The 13829-nt window shown below is 40.6% G+C and overlaps 1 protein-coding gene across 1 annotated transcript in view; it reads right to left on the bottom strand.

Moving 5' to 3' along the window:
- The window catches only part of arhgap15 (Rho GTPase activating protein 15), a 776478-nt gene that overhangs the window by 682494 nt on the left and 80155 nt on the right, over positions 1–13829 (bottom strand). The window contains exon 3 of the mRNA XM_078552497.1: positions 9332–9514. Within this exon, the coding sequence (XP_078408623.1) occupies positions 9332–9514 (183 nt within the window). The remainder of the gene's footprint in view (positions 1–9331; positions 9515–13829) is intronic.

Raw genomic sequence — 13829 nt, 5'->3', positions numbered from 1 at the left:
AAGATGCCGACGTGTTTTCCTGCCAATGTGGGCGGCCAATCCAGTGGTGGGGGGATGATTCCAGCGGGCTGGCCTAATAATGATATGCGGATATATTACAATGAGGTTCCTGACGTCTGATGGTGGGGAACGTGGCCCACCACCAGCGGACTGAGCGGACGATCGCAAACTGGTTCCATGCTGTCGTGAAACCGATCGTGCCATATTGTCTGTTCATACCACTAAACATGCCTGACGCTGGCAGGCACGAAAAATCTCGGCTTATAATGCTGCGATTTGAAAATGTAACAATCATCGAAAAAATGCGCTTGCCAAGTTGTTACTTCTGCCAACTGGAAAGCTGTCAAGTAAAAGATCAACAATGTAAATGTGGAAAAGTCTTCAGACAAGTTTAAAAAGTTCATCTCATGGAAAGAAAAGATTGAAGATATTTTACACTACTGAAATGGTAGCCTAGTATGATAACAATGTGTAAATGTTTAACATTTCCCCATTGTTTTTATGTATTCAGCCTCAACATCTGTTGAGCTAGCAGTTCTGAAGTCTGTTTGTTTACTCAGGGGGGTTTATGGGCTCTTGGCTGCACTCCAACTGCCTAATTGTTTTACAAGTACTTGACTTTGTTTACGCAGTGTTTTTTTAAATTAATTCATGGGATGTGGGCATTGCTGGCTAACCCAGCATTTGTTGCCCATCCCTAATTGCCCTTGAGAAGGTGGTGGTGAGCGGTCTTTTGAACAACTGATATCTGTGTGGTGTACGTACACTTCATGCTATTAGCGAGGAAGTTCCAGGACTTTGAACCAGAGGGCCGATTTGTTTACTTGGGGGAGTTTTATGGGCTGTTCAATGGCTGTCAACAGTTATAATAGGGCATGTGAGCTCCGTTCATAAATTGGATGAGGGGTGAGGGGAGTCAGGGGGTGAGGGTCAAAGGGTGAGAGGGCTGAGGGAGGTAAAGGGAAGGGGTGAGGGGATAGGGTGAAGGGATGAGGGGAGGGGGTAGTATGAGGGGTTGTTTAAAGTGATCAGAAGAATAAACTATATGTGGATGAGCCACTGATTACATGGGAAGCACCTGGCCGAGGTTTTTTGGGAAAGGATGTGGGCCTTTTAACCTTCCCGCTTTGGTCCCGGCCAGCTTCCCAGCAGCAGGTCCGTCTCTTGGCCACTTTGGGCATGGACCCATGGGAGATCCAGCCTGCTGGCAGCCTCGAGATGGAGGTGGGATTACTACGGCTGGATTAGTCCCATTTCCTGATTCTCGCCTCCACCATGAATATCCGGCCTACAGTGCCTATTTTAGGCAGACATTTAACTGGCAGGATGTAAAAGAGGCCCAGTTGTTAAAATTGCTCAGCCTCTTATTGCCACTCATAGGCAGATCTCCCACTTGCCCAGCTGGCTTGCTAACACGGAGTTAAAAAATTTCCTTTTCATTGGCTGTGTTTATGCAGGTGATCCAATATATGCAAACATCATAACAGGAAAATGAGCCTTTATAGTTTTAATATTTGAGTATTGCTGAAAAAAAGAGGCATGCCGAAGCTTTTCATCTTGCACTCACCAGGATACTTCACAAGAATACCAATACAAGGGAAAACAACAATTTATACGGTCTGGAAACTATATATATAAATGCACAAGGTCCTGTTCTTTGCAGACAGAAATAACATGTGCACACATTGTGCTTGTTTCAGCTGAACAAAATAAGTGACAGCCATTCACTGACTCATTCCTCAGGGCAATGCTTTTGACCAATCAGGGTCAAGCTGCCTGGTTTAAATTTCAAACAATGCTTGGCTGTTAACTGTCAGTCACCATCAATTGGTGCATTATCCATGGCAACACCTCTATCAATCAGAGTCCACTTGCCAACCAATCAGCACACTCCTCTCATACAGTATAAATTGTTGTTTTTCTTGTATTGGTACCCTTGCAAAGTGTCCTGATGAGTGTAAGATGAAAAGCTTTGACATTTTCAGTAAAACTCAAGTTCTGTACTACCAAATGTCTGTTTTTAATATTTCACAGTTTGGCAGGGTTATGACATGTTTAAACACATACTTTACATTCTGGTAGGTCTGTCAGCAGATGGAAAATGACATATGCTAGCTCAATTGCAGCCACCACTTTTTTTTTATTCTTTCATGAGATGTGAGCATCACTGGCAAAGCCAGCATTTATTGCCCATCCCTAATTGTCCTTGAGAAGGTGATGGTGAGCCACCTTGAACCACTGCAGTTCATGTGGTGCACGAACACCTACAGTGCTATTAGGAAGGGAGTTCTAGGATTTTGACCTAGTGTTAGTGAAGGAACCGTGATATAGTTCCAAGTCAGGATGATGTGTGGCTTGGATGAGAACTTGCAGGTGGTGGTGTTCCCTGCATCTGCTGCCCTTGTCCTTCTCGGTGATAGAAGCCATGGGTTTGGAAGGTGCCATGGTGAATTGCAGCAGTGCATCTTGTAGATGGTATCCAGGTTTTGCTGCACATGGGCAAAGATGTTACTCATTCCAAGAGAAATGAGTAACATCTGATGATTTTACAGTCTATTATTAACAATACTGGTCATTCACCAGAGGAAAGCTAAGCATTCCTTGTATCAAAGTTGCTTTGCTTATCAAGCATAAATTTATCTGGTAATTTATGTCTTTGAATTCTAGATTTCCAAGTGGTTTATTATGAAAGGTGTCTTTTGATATTCCTTTGTGTCACTTAGGATTTAATGATGGAGAATGGGTATATGCATTGCCTCTTATTTATGCTGGACACAATTCCTAGGCAGTTGGCTTTGCTTCAAGACTTCTGCCTCTAAAATCTAGAAGAATTTTGAGATGTGTTGGAACAAAGAATGCAAATGTCCTTAAGATTTTGCAATGTGATTCATAACTAAATGACTCAATAACTACATAGATAGATTTCAACAATTTATTGTTATTGATGTCTTATGTAAATTATTATGTGAATGTATTAGCTTGGCAAGTTAGTCAGTGATGAGGGTTTCTTGCATAATTACTACTAACCCTGTTTTGAAATTATATGCCAAGATGGGTAAATAGAGTTCAGATACAGATCAGCCACAATGCAATTGAATTGGGGAACAGGTTTGAGTGGCTGAATGGGCTACTCCTGTTCTTATGTTCCTAGGGATAAATCCACAGACAATAAATCGATCTATGTTTTTCCCCCCCAGGACAGTTAACTCAGCATACTCTGCTGCAAGTTTTCAATTCTGTTTGTTGCAAGCATAGTCTTCCTTTGGGCTTATATTATAATGCTTACATTAACAACTAAATTTATACAGCTGATAGAAAATAAGATGGGGAATAATAAGTTTTACCTACAATTTATCATATTTTAGAAACTTATTGCATACACCTTTGATATGTGATGCAGACAGTTCGTCTGTTTCTGTGTATTTTATAGCTTTAAAAGTGATTTTTCAATTTGGTTATGTGCTTAGTGTTGAGTCCCTTTATTACCATTCATTAACTGGGAAAGAAATATGCAACAGGGAAATATAAGTGATATTACTTACAAGAATGTAATAATTTGTAAATCCTAATCTACAGGCAGTCAGCCAGGGCCATCTAAAAGCACAAAGCACAACCTTCGAAAATTTAAGCTTTGGAAAGCAGAAAAAGTTTGGAATCCAAAAATGGAAAGACAGGTGAAGTTTTGGTGTGACCAGTTATCAGAACTCAGTTCTAAGGTTTTGTTTTGATAGGGTTCTCGCTCATGAAGCAACCTAAGTTTAAAAAAAAAATCAGTTGAAAATAGTTTAATCAGCATGCTCTCTGGAGGTAACAGACTTATGCTTTGCCTGTCCTGGGCCCATGTCAGATGTGACTCTTAGCAAGTTTGTCTTGCAAATGTAAAATGCATGGCTGGTTGGGATTATTGTCGCCACATATTGCAAATGGATTCCTTCAGAAATTAACATGACAGGTCTGGGGGTAGATTCTGATGAAAGGAACTGGACCTTATAAAATTGTATTGATTCCCTGCAACTACTTTTATTTTTTATACAAAAGTGGTGGCAGCCCTTTATCATGGGGCCAGATAATACAGTCAAAATAACAGTGAGGACAAAGGCGCTCACTGTTATCAAAGTGCAAATCAAACAGCATCTTCCAGCAACATCCAATAAAGCAGTAGTTAGGCCACAAATAGAGTATTGCATCCAGTTCTTCAGGAAGGATGTGAGGGTTCTTGAGAAGGTGCAGAAGAGATTTATCAGGAAGGTTCTGGGGATGAAGTATTTTAGTTATAAGGATGCGTTGGAGCAGCAAGGGTTGTTCTCCTTGGAGTAAAGGAGATTGAGATTTGATAGAGGTATATCAGGTTATAACAGATTTAGGTAAATTAGACAAAGAGTAGCTGTTCCATTAGCTGATGGTACAAGATCCAGGGGACACAAATTTAAGGCTTTGGGTAAGAGATGTGGGGATGTGAGAGAGAACTTATACAGTGAGTGGTAATGACTTGGAACTCGCTGCCTCTGAGGGTCGTGGGAGTGAAGATGATGAATGATTTCAAAATTAAATTGGATGGGTGCTTGTAGAAAATATACTTATAGGACTATGGAGATAGATCAGGAGAATGGGACTGTTGGATTGTGCTACATAGATCTGACATGGGCACGATGGGCCAAATTGCTTCCTTCTGTCTATGGTCTGGATTTTATGAGATACAGAATTCCCTGGCTGAAAAGTCAGCTGTGAGCCCCCCCATCCAAAAGCAGTCTGCCCCACAGCCATTTCACTCTGGAAGCAGCGTTAATTGTTTAAGGTCCAGGTTTCCACGCCCCCATCTGGTGAGGAAGTCTGATTTAGAAAGTGAGGAAGGTGGAGGTCTAGGTTTGAGAGGCTGGGGGGAGGATTAAAAGTGGGTATGGCCTTGGCTGGTGTACCTCCAATGGATACAAGTGATATCCCCCCACAAAGGTCCGTCCTTCTTAACTGACACCAACTGCACAATGAAAGCTGCTGGGCTACCTGTTAGTCTAGGCCTTTCACTGCCAAGGGTAAAGTAGCGGCAGACATGGAATCAGGCACTTAAGTGGCCATTAATTGCCTGATGCTTCCCCCTCCCATCATGATATGGGAGACAGGTCAGGGATGGGCAGGATGGTGAAGGGAAGGCCATGAGCTGTATTTTATGAGCCCCACCACCCGGCTTCAAATATGACAGTGGCGGGCCGTAAAATCCAGCTCTATGGCTCTAGGACAATGAAAGCACAAGGACATTTAAATGCATTAATCAGGAAGTTGTTGTCCAAGGTGCCCTGTTCACCCAGAAACAGAGCTATAATGGCATCTTATCAACAGACTCACAATTGAAATACATGGAAAGGTATGAATTTGCCAAGCTTACAAACATAGGAATTAAGAACAGGTGTAGGCCACTCAGCCCCTCAAGCCTGCTCCGCCACTCAATAAGATCATGGCTGATCTGATTGCAATCTCAACTCCACATTCACACTCACCCCCAATAACCTTTAACCCCCTTGCTTCTCAAGAATCTATCTAGCTCTGCCTTAAAATATTCAAACACTCTGCTTCTACCATCTTTTGAGGAAGAGAGTTTCAAAGACTCAAGACCCTCTGAGGGGAAAAAAAATGTCTGCATGAAGGAACCTTTTGAAAGGTAAGTTCAAAAGGTCCTCCTCATGCCCCCCTATCTATCTATGACACTTCCATCCCCATTCATCGACTATACATTGTTTAGAATCAATGAACTTTCTAGTAACAACAGAATATGTAAAAGAAAACTTTTAAAAAAACATTTCAGTATTCTAATGGATGTCTTGGTTCTCAGCCAAGAATGTATAATGAAACAACTGAGCCTGAGGGAAAACATTGATTGATTGACAGCTCTGGCTCTCTGACTGATGCTGTCAAATTGCACAATGTTTATTTATACAAGATAAGGAGGTTTCAAGTGCTTACAGCTATTGATACTTTAAAGGGTCCGGTGATTGGCACTTCTCTTGAGTTGTAGTAAAAAGATGTTTTTTTTAAGAAAGTGGAAAGTTACCAATGAATGACTTTTTAAAAAGCTTTTTTTTCACATCCTTTTGGCATGGGGCACATGAGGGGCCATAGGGATTACTTGGGGGCATACCTTGGCATGGAGGTATGAAGGGCAATAAGGGGCGCATAGGGGGCATGGGGGAGTGTATGAAGGGTGAAGGGGTGTGAGGGTTGAGGGCTGGAGAGCCTTTCTGTTTTTACTTTAATTGGGACAAAGTCATACAGCACCAAGGCCCAACTTTTTCCCAGATAAAAACAAAAAGCTAAAAGCTACTGCGGATGCTGGAAATCCAAAACAAAAACAGAATTACCTGGAAAAACTCAGCAGGTCTGGCAGCATCAGTGGAGAAGAAATCAGTTAACGTTTCGAGCCTTCACGGCCCTTCGGCAGAACTGAAGCATAGTTAGGAGAAAGGAGAAATATAAGCTGGTTTAAGGTGGGGGGGGGGGGTGGAGAAAGAAGTTGAGGGTGTGGTGATTGTGGAGATAAGCAAGCAGTGATAGGAGCAGATAATCAAAAGATGTCACAGACAAAAGGATCAAAGAGGTGTTGAAGGTGGTGATATTTGTCTAAGAAAAGTGCTAATTAAGAATGGAAGACAGGACACTCAAAGTACAGCTCTAGTGGGGGTGGGGTGGAAAGACTAACAAGGTTTTAGTTTTAGATTTAAAAATAATGGAAATAGGTGGGGAAAGAAGAATCTATATAAATTATTGAAAAAAAAGGGGAGGGGGGAGAAACGGGGTGGGGATTGGGGGAGGGGGAGTTTAAGATCTCTCCCCATCCCCACCCTGTTTCTCCCCCTCCCCTTTTTTTTCTTCAATAATTTATATAGATTCTTCTTTCCCCACCTATTTCCATTATTTTTAAATCTAAAACTAAAACCTTGTTAGTCTTTCCACCCCACCCCCACTAGAGCTGTACTTTGAGTGTCCTGTCTTCCATTCTTAATTAGCACTTTTCTTAGACAAATATCACCACCTTCAACACCTCTTTGATCCTTTTGTCTGTGACATCTTTTGATTATCTGCTCCTATCACTGCTTGCTTATCTCCACAATCACCACACCCTCAACTTCTTTCTCTCCCCCCCCCCCCCACCTTAAACCAGTTTATATTTCTCCTTTCTCCTAACTATGCTTCAGTTCTGCCGAAGGGCCGTGAAGGCTCGAAACGTTAACTGATTTCTTTTCCACCGATGCTGCCAGACCTGCTGAGTTTTTCCAGGTAATTCTGTTTTTGTTCCAACTTTTTCCCAGGTCGGTTGGCATGACTGCACCTTGTACCCGCACCTTTGCCCCCATGGAATGAAAATTCTATCCTTCCTGGCACTTTCTGCTGAGGTGGCTGGGCTGAGCTGTTTATATTTCTAACTCCCATTACCCACCTCAAGGATGAAAATCCAGCCTTTTATTTTGTTTCCTGCAATTGATTTGACATCGACTTTCATAATGTATTGAATACTTCTAGTTCAGACTCAATGATGTTCATTAACATTTTTTCAATCTCATTGGTTAAGGAGGTACACTACCTTAAACCCTGTTCCAAAAGGTAACATGTCCCCTGTGGAGGGCACAGGGCTTTTTCAGTAGTTGTCTAATAGGAACTTTGAGGCATATGCCCTTAGAACTCTAAGTGCAAGTCTATTGAATGGCTGACACAAAATCTGGCCCATTGAAGAGCATTTTTTACTTAAAAGGTGCCGTTACGCTAAGTTCCAAGATTCTGGGAAGTACACAAGATAATGTTTCAAATAAACCTTCTCGTGGAACAAGTCCCAGGCCGCCTTAGAAAATAAATCTTTGCCAGGTCAAAATCCTGGAACTCCCTCCCTAACAGCACTGTGGGTGTACCTACAGCAAATGGACTGCAGCGGTTCAAGAAGGCAGCTCACCACCACCTTCTCAAGGGCAATAAATGCTGGTTGAGCTAGCGATGCCCACATCCCATGAAAGAATTTTTTAAAATTACATCCTTCTTTAGTAATTCCTAAATTCACCACGGCTACAAGCTGAGCTTTTGTCTACTTTAAAAATTTTCCTCTGCAATAGATGTGATTAAATGTAAGCTATACCCACACTTCAGTTATGGCAATCTTATTCCCGCAACACTTTCAGTATGGCCTGGATTGTCACTTAACTAACCCACAAGGAGAAGGGGTAATAATGTGTAGGGTACCTGAAAGTCGGGAACTGCCTCGCATGGAATGGAATTTTAACCATCCATAGGTTAATTCGAAATGCTGTATAGCCATGAGGTTCACAGACTTATCACCTTGGAGAGGCATGTTCACCCACCTGCCCCCTCCACCCCCCTCTCACTTAAAACCGTAAGTGGGTGGGTGGGAAGCGGGTTTGGGTCAGGATTCTGATTTTTAAAACTTTAGCGCACACACGCACACACACACACACACACACACACATGCACCTGAACCAAACCCATCCATTTTCTGTGGCTAAACCACCCCTTCAAATGTCTTAAGATGTATTTTCAGGGCAAGTTATAAGCTATGTCAGCTTTTTTGAAACCTTATGTTCTATTTTGTCGGTTTTCTTTTTGACCGGTACGAAAGTGTGAAGTGCGGGAACCATTTATGAACAACAGCTCCTGGGTGAATGGAATCTGTGTAACCAGAATGTAGTAAAATAGATTTAACTCTGTGGGGCTGTACACTTCTGAAAATAATCAATACATAATAACATTCGATAATGTATGCGGCAGGTATTCCGGAAAAAAAGCAAAAAGAAATGCAACTTTCTCGATAATTCCAAATTTCAGTAAGAATATGGAAAAAAGAACATGGACAGCATTACCTTCTGCTGCCCAAATCTGTGGGTTATTGAGTGTTGCCAGACAACATCACAGTTCTGGCTCCTACAACACTTGTATCCAACCTGGCGGTTAACAGGTAATGGGATTTCAGGAGAAATCCCCACTATTCGCTGCACAGACATTTTGTATTGAATGCTTTCTCCAGTATTCTTCATAAATATAGAAATTCCAAGTTTCATTAAGAATGTGTAATAAAGTGGCTCATTGCTCAAAGTTCCAAGTGATGTTCCCTACCTTCAGTCAATAAATGAAGTGCTTGGTGTTGACAAACGGATTTCAAGGGTGGTGCCATTGATTTTACCTTTAATTTTATTACTGCCCATTTATTTGGATAGAATTCAGAGACTTTTTCGAAAATATATTTCACCCGACCTTTAACAAAATTAACATCCAAAGTAATTTTCCAACATTATTTGCTCACATCTTCACGGTGGAACAAAATATGGCATTGTCTACTCACCGGCAACTTGAGTGGGCTGGAGTCAGTGAGAACCATTGACTTTGTTTGGCTGAGACGGTCACAGTTAGCAGCCCCACTCTTCAATCTCCGCTGCACTACAGCAGGACTGAACTGGGACGAGGGAAGAGGTTCAGTGGTGGATGCTGGCTGGACATTTGCTTTTGGTAGAGTTGCAGGTCCATCCTTTGGAAAGAAACAAGGAACTTATGTTTAGAAGCTGCAACTAATTCACCGTAAACATTAAATGATCTAAATATCTACTATGTATCACTGCGCTTAATACCAATTCATACTTTGAAGCCTTATTTGCTGGCTGGTAATAATTTGAAAATTACATCACTTTCCTTTTAACTCCATTCCGTTTGATCAATATGTCAGAATTTAAATTTCATAGTGAGTTTGTTAACTACCTCACTGAACATTAGTGGGGTGAAAATTTTCATTTGTTTCAGAATTCCAGTTCAAATTTTGCTTCAGGTCAAATGATAATCAGGTCAGATTTTCCTCTTCCTACACCTGGAACTATTGGATCGCTGAATATGGCGGATGCAGGATATTCAGGCAGGGAAGAGCACAAACCTCTAACCATTACTCGGTACTTCATTTACTTTCTGTCCATTAGTTGGAAAACAAAAGGTTGGAAAATCGGGCAGGCTCCTTTACAGATTTGTGCTGCCGCCCTCTTCCAATTTCCTTCTCCTTCATTATGCTCAAGCAATCCAATAATCTCAGATGCAGTAACAGGAAAATCTGATGCAATATATTTTAGACTAGAACCTGTTGCCAAAATATACAGAAAATTGGCATTAATCATTACCAATGCTTCGATAATATGTGAAATTACTATACAATGCAAATTTTCCTGCCTGTGTCCTAAGTACTCTCCTCTTGCACAACCCCAATGTGACAGGGAGTTCCTGTTATGGGCAATTCATATGGCCAGTGGCACCCCAAGTACAAGCCCATCCCTTGACAGGGCCTGGTGTTTGCAGAAGGAGTGGAAAAATGAGGCACAGCCACAAACTTGTCAAGCTTTTGTATGTTAGGTCTTTGGTTCAGCTGAAGCATACTCACCACTAAATCAGAAGGTAATGGGTTCAAACCCTACTCCAGAGACTTGAGTGCATAATCTAGGCTGACACTCTAGTACTAAGGGAATCTGCACTGTCAGAAATGCCATTTTTCTGATGAGACATTAAACCAGGATTAATTCTGTCCCCTAAGATGGATGTAAAAGATCCTGTAGCACTATTTAAAGAAGAAAATGGGAACTCACCACCTGTCTCAGTTAATATTTATTCCTCGATCACCATCGCTACAAAATGATCTGACCATTTACCTCTCTGCAGTTTGTGGGAATTAATAGGGGCAGATTGGCTGCTGAGCTTCCCTATATTAAAACATCAACTACACTTCAAAGTTCATTGACTGTCAAACATTTTGTGACCTCCTGAGATTGTGCTTAAGACAGAAGTGAATTAAAAGGAATTGTTGGCTTTTAAATGGGATAATGATTCTTAAGCCCTATGCTGGAATACTGTAACATAATAATATGAAAAGCTTCAGTTGTTTAGGAGTTACTAACAGTTAAGAAATATTCTGAATTGCATATTGCATACAGTTTGTCCAATTGCAAACCAAAGCACTTACAGAAATTTTAAAGAGGGTATATGATAGAAACAGATAATAAATACCTGCATATGTTTAACATGGTGAGGACTGAAAACCATTTTACATGAAAATCAGAATGAAGTTAACAATTCTCGGTTTATTTGAAATGGAATATAATTGGATAATAAATCTAGTATGGATTGGTTCTGCAGTTGTGTTTTCTCAATAATTAACTAATAGAAGTGGGCAGCACTGAATATGGACATTGCACTTTGACCTTGAGAATTGGGATCAAATTCTATCTAGTTTATTTTCCCTCTGATGGTTCTAATGGTCCAAAATTAAAGTTAATTCAGACAGAATCAGATTGGGTTTAATGCGTCACAAATTTAAAAATTTCCTCAAATAAGTCAGAAGGAGAGCGATGGCACTAATGATTTTCATGATGCTTTTCTAAGATTGGGGACATGTGACACTCCATTGAGTGTTATTTTCTTCTATGTCAAAAGTTTACTAAAAATTATTTCATTTAACCAATGAAAGATTACTTAACACATAATTAGCAAATTAATGGATTTTCAGAAAGAGGCAATAGATTATTCGTACCCTCAAATACATGCCCATTGTGAAATTATACTGGCGGCAAGTTAAAGATCATATTAATTCATATTAGATGGTATCCAAAGAAACAGAGTGGCTATGGCAAGCATTATGAGAGTCACTTAAAGTTATGTGCCATTGCACTGCAGATATTGGCTTGTATATGCTGCCTATTGAAACAAAACAATGGCAGTACAGTAAGTCCCCATTTTAAGTTGCCTCACTCAGCATTGCTCCACTTTCTCAAAGCAGATATAATGCAGTCGATATGTGCAATTAGCAAGAGGAAGTTCCACTTCTGTTTCATGCCAGGGCCTAGGTAACGTCATGTCACCTGATAAGCATGATTTTGGAGCATGTGTGAGGAGAGACATTTGTTTTCACTTGAAGCAACAACAACTTTTTCTTAAAATTCTGCATTACACTTTTGTGTGAAGACTATCTCTTCCACCATTATTCCCTATCTGACTTGCACCTGAGTTTCCCACATCCCACTCACCGACACCCCACCTATTTTTGCCTTTCTTCCTCTCACCCTCCCTCCCCTTCGCCACTTCCCTCTCCTGCACTCCCCTGCTCACCGATCCTTCCGCTCGTCACCTTTCTTTCACTCGCTAACCCTCCCACTTGATCTTAGCCTTGCCTGCTTACTGCTTTCCTCTCCGATCCTCCGACTCGCAGCTCCTCTTGCTCCTTTGCTTGCTTCCTCCCCCTTGCCACTTCTCTCCTGAGCCCTTGCTCACAGCAAGGGTTTGGGATTGGCGAGTGGTAGGTGAGAGAGAAGGAAAGGGTGAGTAGGGAGGCTCAGTGGGAGGGAGGATTGGAGAAGGAAGCAGCAAGCAGGAGAGGCAGCGAGTGGGTGGGTTGGTGAGTAGGAGGTAAGTAGAAAGACTTAGCATATTTCTTTCCTATTTTTAAATTTATTTTATTTCAAAAGTTATTTCATTTACCAATATAAGGATTTAGAAATATACAGTATTTAAACTTACTGGATATAATGCTGTAATATTTTTTCCTAACAAGAAATGCCCTACAGAACCTAACTACAGCTTTTACATTGGTTATAATGGGAACATCGAATTTGCCGAATGTTGTTTCACTTAAAGTTGCACTTTTCAGGAATGCAATTACAATATTAAGCTCTGGGCCGTTCAGCCCTTTGAGCCTGCTCCATTATTCTATTCTTTCATGGTTGATTTGTATCACAACTTCATTTACCCAGCCTGTTCCATTACTCTTGATATTAGGTCACAAAAATCTATCAATGTCAGCCTTGAAAATTTCAATTGATAGTATCCACAGCCTTTTGGTGGGGAGCAAATTCCAGATTTTGACCCAGAGCAGCAGAGCAAAGTTATGTTAGAGTCTCCACACCACTTTCTAGCCAAGAAAAACAGGGGTCTGGGAATACTTGATATTTACATTTTGATATTAACAAATAGCTGACAACAGACATTAATAATGAAGTTTAAAGGTTAACATTTGAAACCTTGTTTTGCTTACATTTCTATTACTGATTTGATAGTGTTACATTTGGGAAATTTCACAGCCAAGTGAAATTCACACTAGAGTTTGCATCACTGCAAAGCAAAAACTACTTTGTTTTCACACAAAATGTGAATATAACTTGCAAGGATGCTTAAAATTAAATCATAGTGCATTTATCTAGCACAGTATCAAACTTGAAAGCACAGCCATTTGCCATGTCAGCTCAAGTACACAACAGGATTCATCCAGTCACCAAATTTGTCATTTTTATCTTAGTTTTAATTTAAATTAAGAGAAAAATATGAAAAGGGCATGAAGAAAGTTTTCCCTAATGCTGCTACAAGATCTGCTGCTGCGAAAACTTGCTGCAGTATTTAAAATCTGGCTGAAAACACTTGGGAGTAAACTTCCAGCAATTCAGCCGATATCAAAAACTTGTTGTACATTTTTCTCCAAAAGACACAGATAAATTTTAGAATGTTTAAGTTGCTCTTTAATAAGAGAAAAGGTGAAAGATATTCTTCCTGGCTCCAAAAAGCTAGTTAATAAATATTGCGGTTCTGCGCAGTGAGTCAACTCGATTATGGTAGAGGAGCATAATTTATAATACACAAACATTTGCTAGGGACAAATGCAGCAAAGGATAAGATGAATACATTTCAAACCACAGGCTGCATATTTTACTTCAAATCAGAGGTCAAAAGTTGAACCTTTGTACTAATAACGATCCCATATACCTATGTATTTTGACAGGACTCAAATTTAATAATTTTCAGAAGCAGTGCATTTTGCTACTGGC

Source organism: Cetorhinus maximus, chromosome 11 (genome assembly GCF_964194155.1).
Source record: "Cetorhinus maximus chromosome 11, sCetMax3.hap1.1, whole genome shotgun sequence".
In the NCBI taxonomy this organism is placed as follows: Eukaryota; Metazoa; Chordata; class Chondrichthyes; order Lamniformes; family Cetorhinidae; genus Cetorhinus; species Cetorhinus maximus.
The sequence above is the reverse complement of the archived record's forward strand: the minus strand, read 5'-3'. Positions and strand labels throughout refer to the sequence as shown.